General features: G+C 40.2%; 1 protein-coding gene across 2 annotated transcripts in view; it reads left to right on the top strand.

The window, feature by feature from the left end:
* LOC135472890 (zwei Ig domain protein zig-8-like) overlaps positions 1-13,507 on the top strand; it is a 45,181-nt gene extending 31,674 nt beyond the window's left edge. Inside the window, exons 4-8 of one of the 2 annotated variants that reach the window (XM_064752606.1) lie at positions 6,152-6,184; positions 9,483-9,515; positions 10,642-10,932; positions 11,957-11,983; positions 12,595-13,507. In XM_064752606.1, coding sequence (XP_064608676.1) covers positions 6,152-6,184; positions 9,483-9,515; positions 10,642-10,932; positions 11,957-11,983; positions 12,595-12,710 — 500 coding nt within the window. In that variant the 3' untranslated portion in view covers positions 12,711-13,507. The remainder of the gene's footprint in view (positions 1-6,151; positions 6,185-9,482; positions 9,516-10,641; positions 10,933-11,956; positions 11,984-12,594) is intronic. The other variant, XM_064752607.1, reaches the window with a different exon arrangement.
* The last annotated feature ends 422 nt before the right edge of the window (positions 13,508-13,929 follow it).

Below are 13,929 nucleotides of genomic sequence, written 5' to 3'. Positions count from 1 at the left end.
TCATACATCAGAAGACCTTGTGTTCTCTGGATATTGCCATTTTCACATTCATTATGTTTTTAGAGTCAAGCACTGTGTTTCGTAAAGGCTTTTTTCAGCGATTCAAGACATTGCTTATTACAACCTTCTGCATTTGTTTTGCGTATCATTTTGTCGTAAGCTGTCATCGTCAAAGAGGTTGGCAACAGAGATAATGAAAATCATCTAAATTCTGCATTCTCCATGTCCATGCATATTATAGGTGTATTTGTTACGTGCAGTCGGTTTGACAATTAAGCAGTTTTTGACGATGTCATCAGTTGATGCATGCAACTATATAGCCTACTTGGGGGCGTGACCTGGAGCATACAACCGAACTTTATGAATAATATTTTTTCTACAGTGTGTCCTATAGTCCTAACTTTTCGACAAAGGCCAGGATCGAACACTGTCGCATGACAAAAACATATAAGTGGCACTCAACTGAGGATCATGTCAATGTCAATAGAGAACCTACCATGTATCCGTTGCTATCGCGCCACGACCCGCGATCGTTGGGTTCTTAAGAGCCATAAGGATACACCAGGTCACGTCTGATTATATTAAACCGATTCCACGATCTGCACATTACACAGGCCTAATCCACGGACTGGAGATTTTTACGTTCAAGTGAACGATTAACTATACATCGTGCTATACACAGGCCTCGGTGATAGCTGATTGTGGCTAAGGATCCCTCGAGTAGTGACTGTAGCACAAAGGGACACCGATCAACACAAGGTAATTCCCTCTGCAAGTCAAACTGATAGCCAGCTAGAGTTAATTGGACCTATACTTAATCATTAATGATGCATGCTTCACTGAGCCTTTATAAAACATGCTCCAGCTTACTGCCGGCTTAGACATTCGAACTTACTCCCCGAACTAGGCCTTGTGTAAGTGGGGGACATCTTATCCTAAGAGACAGCGTCTTGAACTGCTAAGTCTTATCAGACTTGTGTTGATCTCTATTGACAGTGTATAATTTAGAGGTAACTGGGAAAAAAAGATCAATGTTACAACATAGGCCTACACAGCCGTCTTAAATTTATAGGGCATAATCTGAATACAGCACAAGTACTATAGTATACAGGTCGTCATCTAGCTTGAATTTGGAACTGTCCATCAGGCGTTCATGCAAGCTGTCATGTTAAAATACATTCATGAATCGTAGATCTGAGATCGATTCCGTTTTACCCACTTTAGTTGTCAGAAATACAGACCTGTAATCTTTCATTCACTTACCTGGAACTTGGTCTTTCCAAGCAAATGTGTTGTGCACATCTCAAAACTAAACACCACAAAAACACCGTGTGCAGCAACGTAGATGCGTGATTCGAAAATGGTGGTTTGCGAAGTTCGAATACTGATCAAATGTATGCGTCGGTTACACATGTATTTGTGTCAACTGCGACTTTGTGCTCCTTATTATTGCCGCATAGTGAAGGAATATAAATTCACATTACATTAGGATCACAGGAAGACTGTTTTTAGCTCTTTGACAGCTTGAGTACAACATAGATGGCAGGACCGTGTCCCAAGTTTGTATATGTAACGATTCAGAGAGTTGAATGTGGAAGCTAAGGTGGGAGCATGGCCAACTGATCCCAGAAATATTGTGAATCTGTACATTTGTTAATGAGAGACTGACGGGCGACATGAAAAAGTCCAAATGCTGCAATGCATGTGTAATATATAAGTATCTCAAGAGCACACACACCAAAAAGTGTGATGTAGTGCTAGAAAGAATGAGAGACTACATAGCTTTAAACCGCATTGTTAAAGAGTTTGCGAACTCTCCATTGTGTCTTCTCCAACTGTATCGGGAGAGAGATATATCGATGGGGCTCACTGTGATATGGCTCACTTCCGTCGTGCAGTATAAACTTGTCTACACGACGGCTCCAAACCTAATGATTCGATCTCTACCAAGTTTGTCTTGATGCTTCATCAGACTGACCTTAAGATTTAGTGAACTTTTGGGGGTATTTAGGTCGTCTCGTTCGCCGGTATTTTGATATTGTAACAGGCGAATGCTTTGTTCGTACGATATTTCTAGAATTGCCAGAACTTTCGAAATTTATTTTAAACGTAATGACAAGGCTTCAAGAGGCTTTGTCCGAGTGTGTGATATTCTTGTGGCAGGTAATAACCTCGTCCAGAATTGCTGAACTGAGCTTAATCAAATTTGGCTTGAACTACAAAATGAGGGGGTGGACTTTTGGATAGAAGAAGGGGAGAGGCATATTCTTTGGTTCCAAAACCTTTCTTCTATATTTTGAATGACATAAGAAAGCGATCACAAGTTTGATTTGATCGTTATGTTTATAAATATACTTATATGTAGTTCGGATAGTAGTTGGCGTTGACATACGTTTAGTCGTGTCTGCACTACCGAGTCATAGGCTAAGTAAACGCTGAATACATATTTTTCTTTCATAGGATATTGGGATTCATTAACAATGTATTTGTCCGACGACGGAATAAAAGCTGCGAATAGTGCTTCATAAAAAAGGCTATGGACACTCAACCAATCCATGAATTGTCCTTTCGATATCAAGGCTCTGTTCTTCTGCCAAAGGGCTATGACAAATCAGGCCATCGCTTTGGCAAGCTGAAGACGGCTTTTTTCGTTTGAAGTCTGTATTATCTAGTTTCTGACGTTTGCAATTGCGGCCAAAATTTGTGAGTGTCGGTACATGATTGTTACCAATTACCAGTTACCAATTATTAAACTGCTGTCAACTTCAAGTAGGTTTCACATATCTATCAGTTGTTTCGTATATTCTTGTGTTTTTTTTTCTTTCAACAACAAGTGGCTCATGTATTTCTCACTATATTAGCAATATATCGGTACATGTGAGCATGTATCTTCATAATTCTCTTGGCCTCTATTCTATTCTTGCCTCCCGATTTCCCACAAGAAAAACGCCTAATTTGTCTAGCTTGTCTAGCTTGGTGGTCTACTTTGCCTGTAGACTTTACACTTGACTCTAGCCAGCGAAGGTTCCGATAATAGAGATGCTCTGATGCATTCTGACACTTAGACCAAAACAAGTCCTGAGAGAGACTTCGCAACTTCAATAACAGCCGGTCTTGACACCAAGACGCCTTCATCACTATAATGTTTTGCCGTCTGTGGTCTTGAATCCACGGAACCCCGATGGCACAGCAAGCTGACTGACGCTAAGGGCCGTTAGAGGGGACACTCCAAGATTTCATGGCTTTAATTGGTTTCATTTCGGCCCAAACTGTCTGAAATATTGCCCACTGGCATCAATCGTTAAGCCGTATCTATTCACTTAAAATGGCCACAGAAAATGATATTATTTTCAGCTGCCTGCGAGAATTTCCGGCGCATATAGCTCGCTAAAGCCAAAGGTCACTTTTTCCTCATGAAAAGGGTACAGTTAGGTGATACGAATCCCCAAGGATATGGCGAATTCGGAATCTCGACTTATATCTTAACTTTTAAACTGTGGCAAGCAAACAGGAATTTCTGGCATTATAACAGAGTTCTTTGAACTAACATATTACGTGAATATCGAATTATTCCAGGCTTCACACCAGAGCATTGTGATATCATTTGGTACGAGATACGAAAGCATTATCAGGGGATACACATGTATCAAGCATTGCGATATCATGAAATATACAACAATCAGTGCAGTATGGTATCACGGGATAAACATTTATCAGAGCAATGTGGTATCATGGGATGCGCAAGGCCGATCGCAATATGGCATCGTGGCCAAGTATCACGAAAATTATTCAGGTATCGAGCAAAGATGACAACGTATATACACGTCTGGCAATATGACACTAACGGATATACAGTTCTCCAAAATATGCTACCAAGAGATATAAAAGTTAGCCAACATGTTTTGAAATATGAAAGCCCTGTATTGCAAAGGGCAATGTAGCGAGGAAGCGAAGAGAGGTAACAAAGTAGCTCTACCTCCATCTTTGTAATATAGGTTGCGGTGGCGAGACAGCAAAAGGTCCTCGGTCGGCTTCCATAGTCAATGGATATACAAGTCAGCCAGTTTACTGTCAAGGCGTACATAGTTCAGCCAAAACGTTGTCAAGGGATTCACAGTTCAACCAAAACGTTGTCAAGAGATATACCATTCAGTCAATATGCTGTCAAGGGATATATTGTTCAGCCAACACGGTGTCCAGCGATATTCAGTTCGGCCAAAACGTTGTCAGGGGATATACAGTTCGGCCAATACGTTGTCAAGGGATATACGGTTCAGTCAGTACATTGTCAAGGGTTATACAGTTCAGCAACACACTGTCAAGGGATATACAGTTCAGCCAATACGCTGTCAAGAATCTACACTTCAGCCAATACGCTCTCAAGGGATATATACCTCATTTATTACACTGTCAAGGGACATGCGGTTAGATCAATATTTCACTAAAAAAAATATACACGAACCAGTGCAATAAAGCACCGTGGGATATTTAGTATCAATGTATACATCTAGGCCATATATTATATTGCATGTATGTCAGCTCTGCAGCCCCTGTAAAGGCATGCCATGTGGTTAGATCCCGAGGAAAACCATGACCATCCGCGCACTGCCCGAGAGGAAGGTAGGATGAGTTGGACTTGAACTCACAGCTACCGCATTTATGGCTATCCTGAATCACTATGCTGCGCTAGCACGCTAACCTCTTAGAGACTTGCCTGAAAGGTCTACAGGGACAAAATAAATAAATTCACGACAGGTTTGGACGAAAAGCCATGAGCTCTTTTTTCCTCACAGGCTGTCTTATAATTATAACAGATATACATGTAGTCTCATCCTGTAGTATCATTCCTAACCTTATACGTGAACTAATTTTCAACTGTTTCATGCAAGTCTCAGGTGAAAATAGTCTAAAATGTATAAAAAAAAATGAAAAAGGTAAGTCTCAATTTTAGTGACGGTTCAGACAGCTTATATCATGGAGCCTGCTGGTTGAGGCTATTGAGGCCATGAGGCTACTCTGCAATAACCGATATCGATGCATTTTTGACACAGGAAGTAAATTATTTGTATTCGAAGCTAAAACATGGTTAATCAGGTCACTTATCCTGTGATGAGACACTAGGGGTCATAGTGACCTTTAAGAACGGGTATTCAGGATGCAAAGCTTTTTAAGTTAATCTTTTATCTGCCAATGAGCACTTCAGAATGTAGGGGCTGGATTGGGATGATCATAACAGAGGAATATTTCAGATAAGTTCGCCATGGAAAGAGATCAAGAAAACATGGCAAACCTGTGTGCCAGTTCTTTTTTATTTAAATTGGCCATTCACAATTTTCTTTCCTCGTTTCTCTGTATTCCAGAGTACCTTAAGGTGCAACTTGTAAAACCGATTACATTTTCTGAGGCAAGTGCTTCGTCTCCAGTTGGCTAAGTTTCAATTGGCCCTAACTGGTTCACATATCCGGCCGCCAACTTTTCCTAAGCCACTGCTCTGTTGAATATGGAGTTTCAAGGCTTCTTGCTCTCGAAGTACGGAAGGTCGGTGCCACCATTTCCTGCTTAGGCTCCGAACAGAAGGCCTTTACAAATTAACGTCATTGTGGGATATTTTTCTGCAGAGAAATGGTAAAAACAAAGCAAAAGGTTACTGATCTTATAAAAGTTTCCACATTTCCTTCTTGCATACACCTTCGTTGTCACTCGCAGCACAAAGTGAGGCTAATTTAGCAATGGCACCGACAGCTTCTATATGCACTTGCAGTTATTTGTGCGTAGGGGCGTATATGGAGGAAATAAATGAATCCCACACTGAATGATTCAAGGCGACTTCTTCATATTGTACTTTTCCTTATTGTACAATTTCTTATGAAGCCGACTTGGATCGGCTGTCATCAGTATAACACTAACCTATGCATTCCCGTAATTAAGATATTTCAGTCCAGTGTGGTGAAGTTTCTTCCGTCGAATAGATGTCCGTGTTCCGTTTCTGCAGAGGAAACAGCGGATGACAGTTTGTGGTTGTCGTGTTCCACCTGCTATTATCACTGCTGGTGTTCACGTTATCAGGCTATCAGCTTGATTTATGAGATTAACTTGGCTTGATTTGGGACATAACGCATATCACGGTTCAAATTACGTCGTTGTTTTTCAGGTACCGGAACCGGCACAGGACTGTATCCTAAAGGTACCGTTGTTTTTGTTTTAACAGCATGTTGACAGTCCTTTTATGTGGTATAGGTAGCATTATTATGTGTTTGGAATCGCTTGTGACTGAGGCCATGTATCCGATTGTTTTCCAAAATAGCCTGTAGCTGACGCCATCTATTTACAAAGCAGGAATTATGGTTCAGTGGATCAAGATAAACACATACTTATACACGCAGCATTTCAATACCGCTGCGTGCAGTTTTACGGAAGGGAATATAAGAGACAAGCTGTAAAATGCGTGCTACCATAAGCCATAACATACAAAAGTGATTAAAAATGATAACAGATCAAAATACTAGTCTTCTGGATATATATTAAACAATTTCTGATGTTCCACTGCAAAGAGGCAAAGTGTTCGCATCGAACAATCCTCCTCTATCGTAAGTGTAACATGCAGAATCAAAATTTAGCTTCGACAAAACAAAATGTATAGCTATCAGGACGTTCAGCTGAAGGCATGTGTGCATGAATTGTCAAATTCCTGTTTGTGTGCCATATTATATGTTCCGTGAAAACTGTATGTTTTTGCATATACGCGTTGTCTATATGCACACTGCTTTGTGAAGTGCATGTCATAAATAACGGAAAAAAAGATGCAATGAAGAAAATTCTCCAACTGGAACGTGTGTCAAAAAGATCCATGTATTGTTAAATTACCGTTTTACATGGGTGGTAAAATGAAACATTCCAGATGCACCAGGTCGCATTTTCATGTTGTTGGCATGCGCTTAATATTTCACTTAGACTTTGCAGTAAAACGTGTCCAGCTACTAATGTAATGACCTTAAACACCTTGTCGTGAAAACAGATCGTGATATTGTTTATAGTGGACTCCTTTGCATGCACAGGTCACTGTTGCAGATTGTGTGTGTGATAAAGCTTCTGAAGTGGATATCATGATTGAAATGCAAATATACCACGGGTTTGTTCCACGTGTATTGAACGCCTATAATGAAACTGTTGCTATAGAACAAAGCACGTGTGTCCCAATAGTAGGCAGTCACAGTGGAATGAGTCATATGCTTTTGTGTGAAGTGCGTATGTGTTATACTGTTTGACAACATCTTGATCGTGCCAGTGATTGGCCCAGTAATTACCGGCAAAATCGTTAACCTGGTACACCGGGCTAAAAAGTGTGTAGAGATGACATCACCAACTTGCATATCTAATGTCCGCAAGCGTGGGTGAGTCACACAGTACCGCACCGAGGACGGGCTGCTGACAGCGAGCACCTGCCCAGGAAACATCAACAGAAACCCTAACCCAGCAGTTACCTGCTTATTCTCACCAGCTAAATCAATACACTCGAAATTAGCTGTGGGATAAAAACCGTACATTACATTCAATTCTGCGCTACAGGACAATCCTCTGCATGCCAGTCTTTCAAAGCATTAGTCTCGGGTTTCTTAACCGATGTCGAATTGGCATTGCCACGTGCAAAGTTCCATTTGGTTTCCTTCCGTAACGTGGTTGTCACTTGTGTGGTTAACGTTTTTGACGAATCCCAGATTCTGAATTGAGCCATCAGCTAAATGGCCGAGCTCTTACTTGCCACAAAAAACATTCACCAAGACAAAATTACGCTATAAAAACATGTGACTGTTACACAAATTATTCCCAGAAGCTCTTTCTTCTTGAAGCAGAATTTACCTATTCGGTACATTTGGAATATCATATTTTAGGCTGTTGGCGGTAAATGTATACAAAATGTAAATGCCAACAAAATTAAAGCCGAGCTGCGTAAAATGAAATTCAGTGAACATAGAGCGTTTGAGTTCGAGGTTGAAGTGTAACACATGTTTACATACTAATGGAGTAGACTGGTAGACATTGAATACTCTAAACGGGATACCTTTAGAATTGAGTTACATTTTAAATCAAATGGAGGATCATGGTGGAAGAGCATTTCATAAAACTATAATTTAATTTATGTCAGTACAGGCTTTATAGTTCTGTTTACAGTCGACTCTCTCTAATGTTCGAAATGTTAAGAATCCGTATAAAAAAACAGCTGATTTTTTATACATACGGATCAGCTTGTCAAACAAAATCACCTAAGAGAGCTGTATCTGTTTATTTATTTATTTATTTGGTTGGTGTTTTACGTCATATTCAAGAATATTTATACGACGGCAGCCAGCATTATGATGAGAGGAAACCGGAAAGAGCCCAGGGGAAACCCACGACCCTCCGCAGGTTGTTGTCAGACCTTTCCACGAACGGCCGGAGAGGAAACTGGCATTAGCTTATCTATCTCTTGTTTTGGGTTCAACCCCCCCCCCCCCCCCCCAAAAAAAAACAAAGAAAACAAAAACAACAGAGAATTGGCGATGGGAAAGCACAACACAGAAACAGAGGAAATCATCTTAACCATCCGCAAAACTAGCGTGAAAATCAAAGTAAGTCTACAGGCCCTACACATTCCCTTGAGGCCATGTTGCCAACGAGATCGCCTTATGACATGCCCGTATATTGCTACGCACGCTCACCAAATACTTTGATTTCCAGAGATCTCTATAGTGTAGCTGGACAATACTTCCTGAGAAGTCGTATGTTTTTTGAAGACGCTGATCGCTTTCAAACTGACTTTTGTAACAAGTACCCAGTGAATGGTCTAGCTGTCTTTAGTAATCGGCCAGCTAACCTGGAGAGACTGAGAGAGATTTCATCCGGTTTAGACTGTAAGGTTTACCGTGAAACTTGATCCCCTTATGTCTGGTCTGACTTTCACATAATATCCAGTCCATCAACAAGCCATAGGGGTCGATAACATCATCAATTCATCTGTCATTGGCAAATAGAAACTTTGAAAAGTAATATTGCAGAGATCGGCGAAGGCTCGATTCGCAGAAGCGGTTTTCCAGCGAACTCCTGACAGGCCAAAACGCCGACAAAGGTTTTCGTTCTCTTCCTCAAAGCATGCAACATCCAACAGTGACTGACTGGGGTAAAAACCTTGGGACACGGGTCGAGTAGTGGCTCAATATCAATTTCAAACTCGTCATCGGACAATGTAGTCAGCCTGTCAAACTGAAAGATCAAAAACCCATACATAACGGAATTCCACCAGGCCAATACGCTAGAGTGCTTTTTCGTTAATAAGCTGTTGGCGGTTGTGAAGAGACTCGTCTCTGACGCGAAGCTTGGGATATGGTTTCCTCTCCAAGATTTAGTGTTGACAGATCCTTCTCAACTCCCGCTCTTAAACTGCTCTTCTAGTACACAATTTCCAAACCGATGTAATTTTCTTCTCTCTTTCTGTTTTCTTTCCACAGACGTCGCGGATACTTCGGGGACCATGAAACCGAGTAAGTAGAGGTCGACACCAAGTTTACGGAACTTTTTTCCCTCGCGCAATTGAATCAACAGCCGCTAACATAAAAAACCGGAGATTTACTCTCAGTGCCAAAATGTCACATTTATGCTAAGTAAATTACGTTGATAAATCGTGACATTGCTGTTTAATGGCCTGGGAAATAGCTTCGTCATATACTTTTTATCTCCCCCCCTCCCATGACAAACTAAATTATATCTGTTTTCAATTTCAAATTCGCTTTTTATTCGAAAGTATGTCATAGTGAATGAAGCTGCATACAGAAAAAAATGACATTGACCTTTGACTTGAGTCTGGGTAGGGTCCACCTGGTAGGGGCCTATGGTCTACAGGTAATATCCATTTATCCGGACTAACTCGGAAGTCTGGAGTTCGAATCCTGTTCGCGCTTTTTCTGCTGCTCTCTTGTCTTACATCAGGGTCTTTGTTATGTATCTCCTGAGGTGAAATGTTTTTGTCAGGTCCCGCTTTCCTCACTCTAAACTTGATTCAGTTCGAATACTTGAAAAAATAAATGAAAAAAAAGCTCGAAAAAAAAATCCTGTGCCATAGCTTTATAGGCTTAGCGACAGCTTTATATCTCACCCGCTCCGCTTTGCACTCAATCAGCCAATCCTTAAAAAGCATTCGTCAGTTTATTTTGAAATATACGATTACTGTTGGAACGCACAAAACTACATCCCAAATCATTTTTTACGAAAACGTTTGTCAGCAGCACGGCAGTGAAAAGAAAAACGAACTTCTGCTTCAGTGACAAAAAAAGTAGTTAAAAAAAAAACTGTTCGTACTGCTGTGATGCGCATGAAGATCTCGACTGTCGCATTTGTCGGGGTCTCTGAGAAAATCTTAGGTGGATGACGCTCGTATGGCTGCGCAGTCTTGTCATGTCTTCCACCAGTATGGTCGGCATCATCTGCACGTCGTATTTGGGAGATTTCGTTAGTAACTTGCAAAAAGTTCGTGGTTAACCAATGGCGGCCCTGTTTCCTCTACCCATAAAACCTGCAGTCATCGTATAAGTGGAATATTTTGGAGTATGGCGTTAAACAACCATCAAATAATCAATTAAATTAATAAATAAATAAATATTGCTCTTGCAGCGATCCACGTCCGTGGTACGGAGGTTGTTGAAGTTGGTCAACCGATACGTCTGGAGTGCAACACATCCAGGATTGTCGACTCACCGCAAGCTTTAGATTGGTTCAGGAACGGCGATAAAATCAGGCCAAATTTTAGCAGAAAAGTTACCATAAAAAGTGGCGAGCTGCGAGGTACGGGTTTGTTCACGAGCAGGCTGGAGATAGAGCACAGCCAGAAAAGCGATACGGGAATGTATCTATGTCGTAATGCCGAAGAGGACGTGGCTAGGATCTATGTAGATGTGCTCAACAGTAAGTATACACACTCCAAATTATAGGTATGTCTTCAACTATTAACCAATCTCCAGAACCTGGGATCACCAAGTGACCTTTGACTTAAGTCAAAACTTCAGTCATCAAAATTGGTATGTTCCTTTCTGTTATTTTAGCTTAAACTTGTTTTACAATAAATTGTCAAGCAATATTTTGAACGCGTTACGTACGAAAGAACCATTTTAAGGCGATTTGAAATTTTGACTTAAGGTTAAGATAGCCTCGTGATCCCGAAGCCTGGTCTGCCTGGGCGTTGGTAACAACAATCGACGATGCTTGTTTGACCGTTGGTCTTCCATTTAAATGGTCTGCATTGATGAACGTCACACGTTTGAAAGTTCATCAGTAACTTGCCAAAGATCTGTTGTTTCCTCCGGTTTCCTATACCCATACGACTGACCACCATCGTACACTATATGTCCAGTGGAGTTCCACAAAGCCATTAAACGCTAACTTATATAGTTGTTACTTACTCTGTTTTCGGTCCATTTTAGGGCTTTTTAGTCATCATCATCTACACGTAATTTCGTTTTCATCCAAAAGGAATCCATTATTATAAACACCAAATGAATGTGTCGTGAAATAAAAAACTTTTCACTATGATAAACCTAACAGCATTGTTTAAAATGCTTTAAGAAAATCTGTCTTGTGAATGGTTGTTAAGAACATAGAATGGTTCAGGTTGTCTAAATGAAATGTCATGCTTTCTTCACATTTTCAATTCCCTATAGCATTAGGCATCAACAAGAATGACGCTTTGTTGAGTGCCAAAATCTCCCAACATCTTTCATCCACTCTTCATGTTTGAGTGTTCACAGACGAAATTCATACATGATAAAAATATATAAATATATATATTTGCCAGGTATTTTTTTTTTGCTCTCTAAGTTTCAGGATTTCTTTAGAGCGTGGTTGTTATCACTATACATCTGGTCATTAAACAAAGATACGTCTCAGTGTATCCTTGCCCATGTCGTAATTTATTTATTTATTTATTTTGCAGCATACAGCAGCAATGTAAAAAGAGGAGGTAAGTTTCGTTTTTTACGATTTTATCATCAGGATAAATGACTGTAACCAGTATTACATACATAAAAAAGTCACATTTATAGCTGTAAGGGAAGATTATTTCGCAGTCTTCTTCAGTGCGTGGGGGTAATCAACAACTCATTGGTTTACTTATTCGCGCAGCTCTATATGCCAAATAACATGACTAATTGCCCTGTAAATCATGCGTTGTTTTAGTTAAAAGAATCTATTTAACGACGAAAAAACACATCACACGAAACCACTTATCTTCAGCCATATGCAGCAGACAATGCCATGCATCTGTTACCTATCATGAGTGTCCTATACAAAGCCAGCGGTTTTACAAAGACTCCGTAGAAGTAATAGACACATGCTTTAAATAATATATTTTACATAGTGCATGAGTAAACAAATATCACTCGCAATATGAATATGAAAGATTATAACATGGAGAGACAGGCCTTGTAAACGCTTAAGTAGTAGCAAGTTACCCAACCCATAGCGCCATGGCTTAAGGAGAATTAGATCAGTGTATGGCTTTGTTATGGAAAACAAGTCAGAACTTCGTTTTCAATGTTTTTTCACGTCAGTATTAAACCCTTTTCTTGGCAGGTTCCTTGTCATCCGAAGGGTCAGGGAGTAGCAAAGGAAGTGGTTCCAGCCCGATGTGCAGTGTGTGTCAGTTATGGGCGCTGGTTACAGTTTGTCTGTCTTTGCTGCTCCTCTAGGGCTGTGCCAACTACTCTGGAACACTTAGTGCCAGTGGATTGGTTTGGTCCGATGTTTACACCGATGATGGCAACTGTAAAAAGGAATAGGGGAAAAGCGCTGTTAACAATGCCAACCTACATGGGATTTCAGGTTAACCACTGGCTTGATCTGCAGGTTAAGGAAATACCACATGAACTACAGAGTGGTAGGAGACACTGTGACCGTGAACACTGAATATTATCACTGTGAAGTCAAAATTTACAGAACTCTTCATCTTGATAGTCGGGTCAAGAACTCTGGTGTGACAATACCAACAGACCATAAGAGGAATACTGTGTTTCATTTGTTAAGGCCTCTCACATGTAAGTGTCATAAACTTTCAACGCACCAGGAATGCAAAATGACTATTAAGGTGCCAAGTTTGTCAGCAATCACAAAATGTCTTTTGTGAAACATGGGAGTCCTCAGGAATATTAACAGTGACAAGAAGATAGAGAAGTATTGCAACCACAGTAGAGGAGGATTGAATGCCACTTGAATTTACAATAACAGCTTAATGAAGGGAGACCTTGGATGGGAGGGATTTTCAGTGCTTTAATATATTGTTGCAGAATCACCAGAAAAAAATTCATTAGTGTAATTAATGAGAGTAACTACACATAACTGTTTCACGATTGAATTCTAGTTGTAATACACATGTATGATATTAACACAATAAAACAAACCCAGCTTTACGTAAGATTCATCCCAAAACAGATACATATGTACAACCTTAATGAACGAACCAAGACAAAGAGAGAGAGAGAGAGAGAGAGAGAGAGAGAGAGAGAGAGAGAGAGAGAGAAAAACATGTGTTTTAATTCATCAAAACTATTTTTAAGTGACCTTTTAAAGAAGCAGTGCATCCAAGTAAATGTTAGTGAACTTTTGCATTTAAATGGACTATTCACAGAAAATTAGTCTTTCAACTGGACTACTATGTCATGAACCTTCAATGATATAGGGTAAACAAGGGCGCTGAGAAACCAAGTGTCAAGAAACTTCATCTACTTGTATCTTCTATGACATCTTCAGCTGTAATGAAAGTTTCTGGGGAATAAAATACACTTAGAAATGTGAAGTGGTCTCAGTTGAAAGGGGTTCCAAACTTCCGAAAGCAGAAGGCCAACAAGCTTATCTTGTCACAGGGGTTTGGTATGGCTTTAAACCAAGTTATTAAGATTTATTATTGCACTT

This window comes from Liolophura sinensis, chromosome 8, assembly GCF_032854445.1.
Source record: "Liolophura sinensis isolate JHLJ2023 chromosome 8, CUHK_Ljap_v2, whole genome shotgun sequence".
Classification (NCBI taxonomy): Eukaryota; Metazoa; Mollusca; class Polyplacophora; order Chitonida; family Chitonidae; genus Liolophura; species Liolophura sinensis.
Note: the sequence above shows the minus strand (reverse complement) of the source record. Positions and strands in the feature narration are given on the sequence as shown.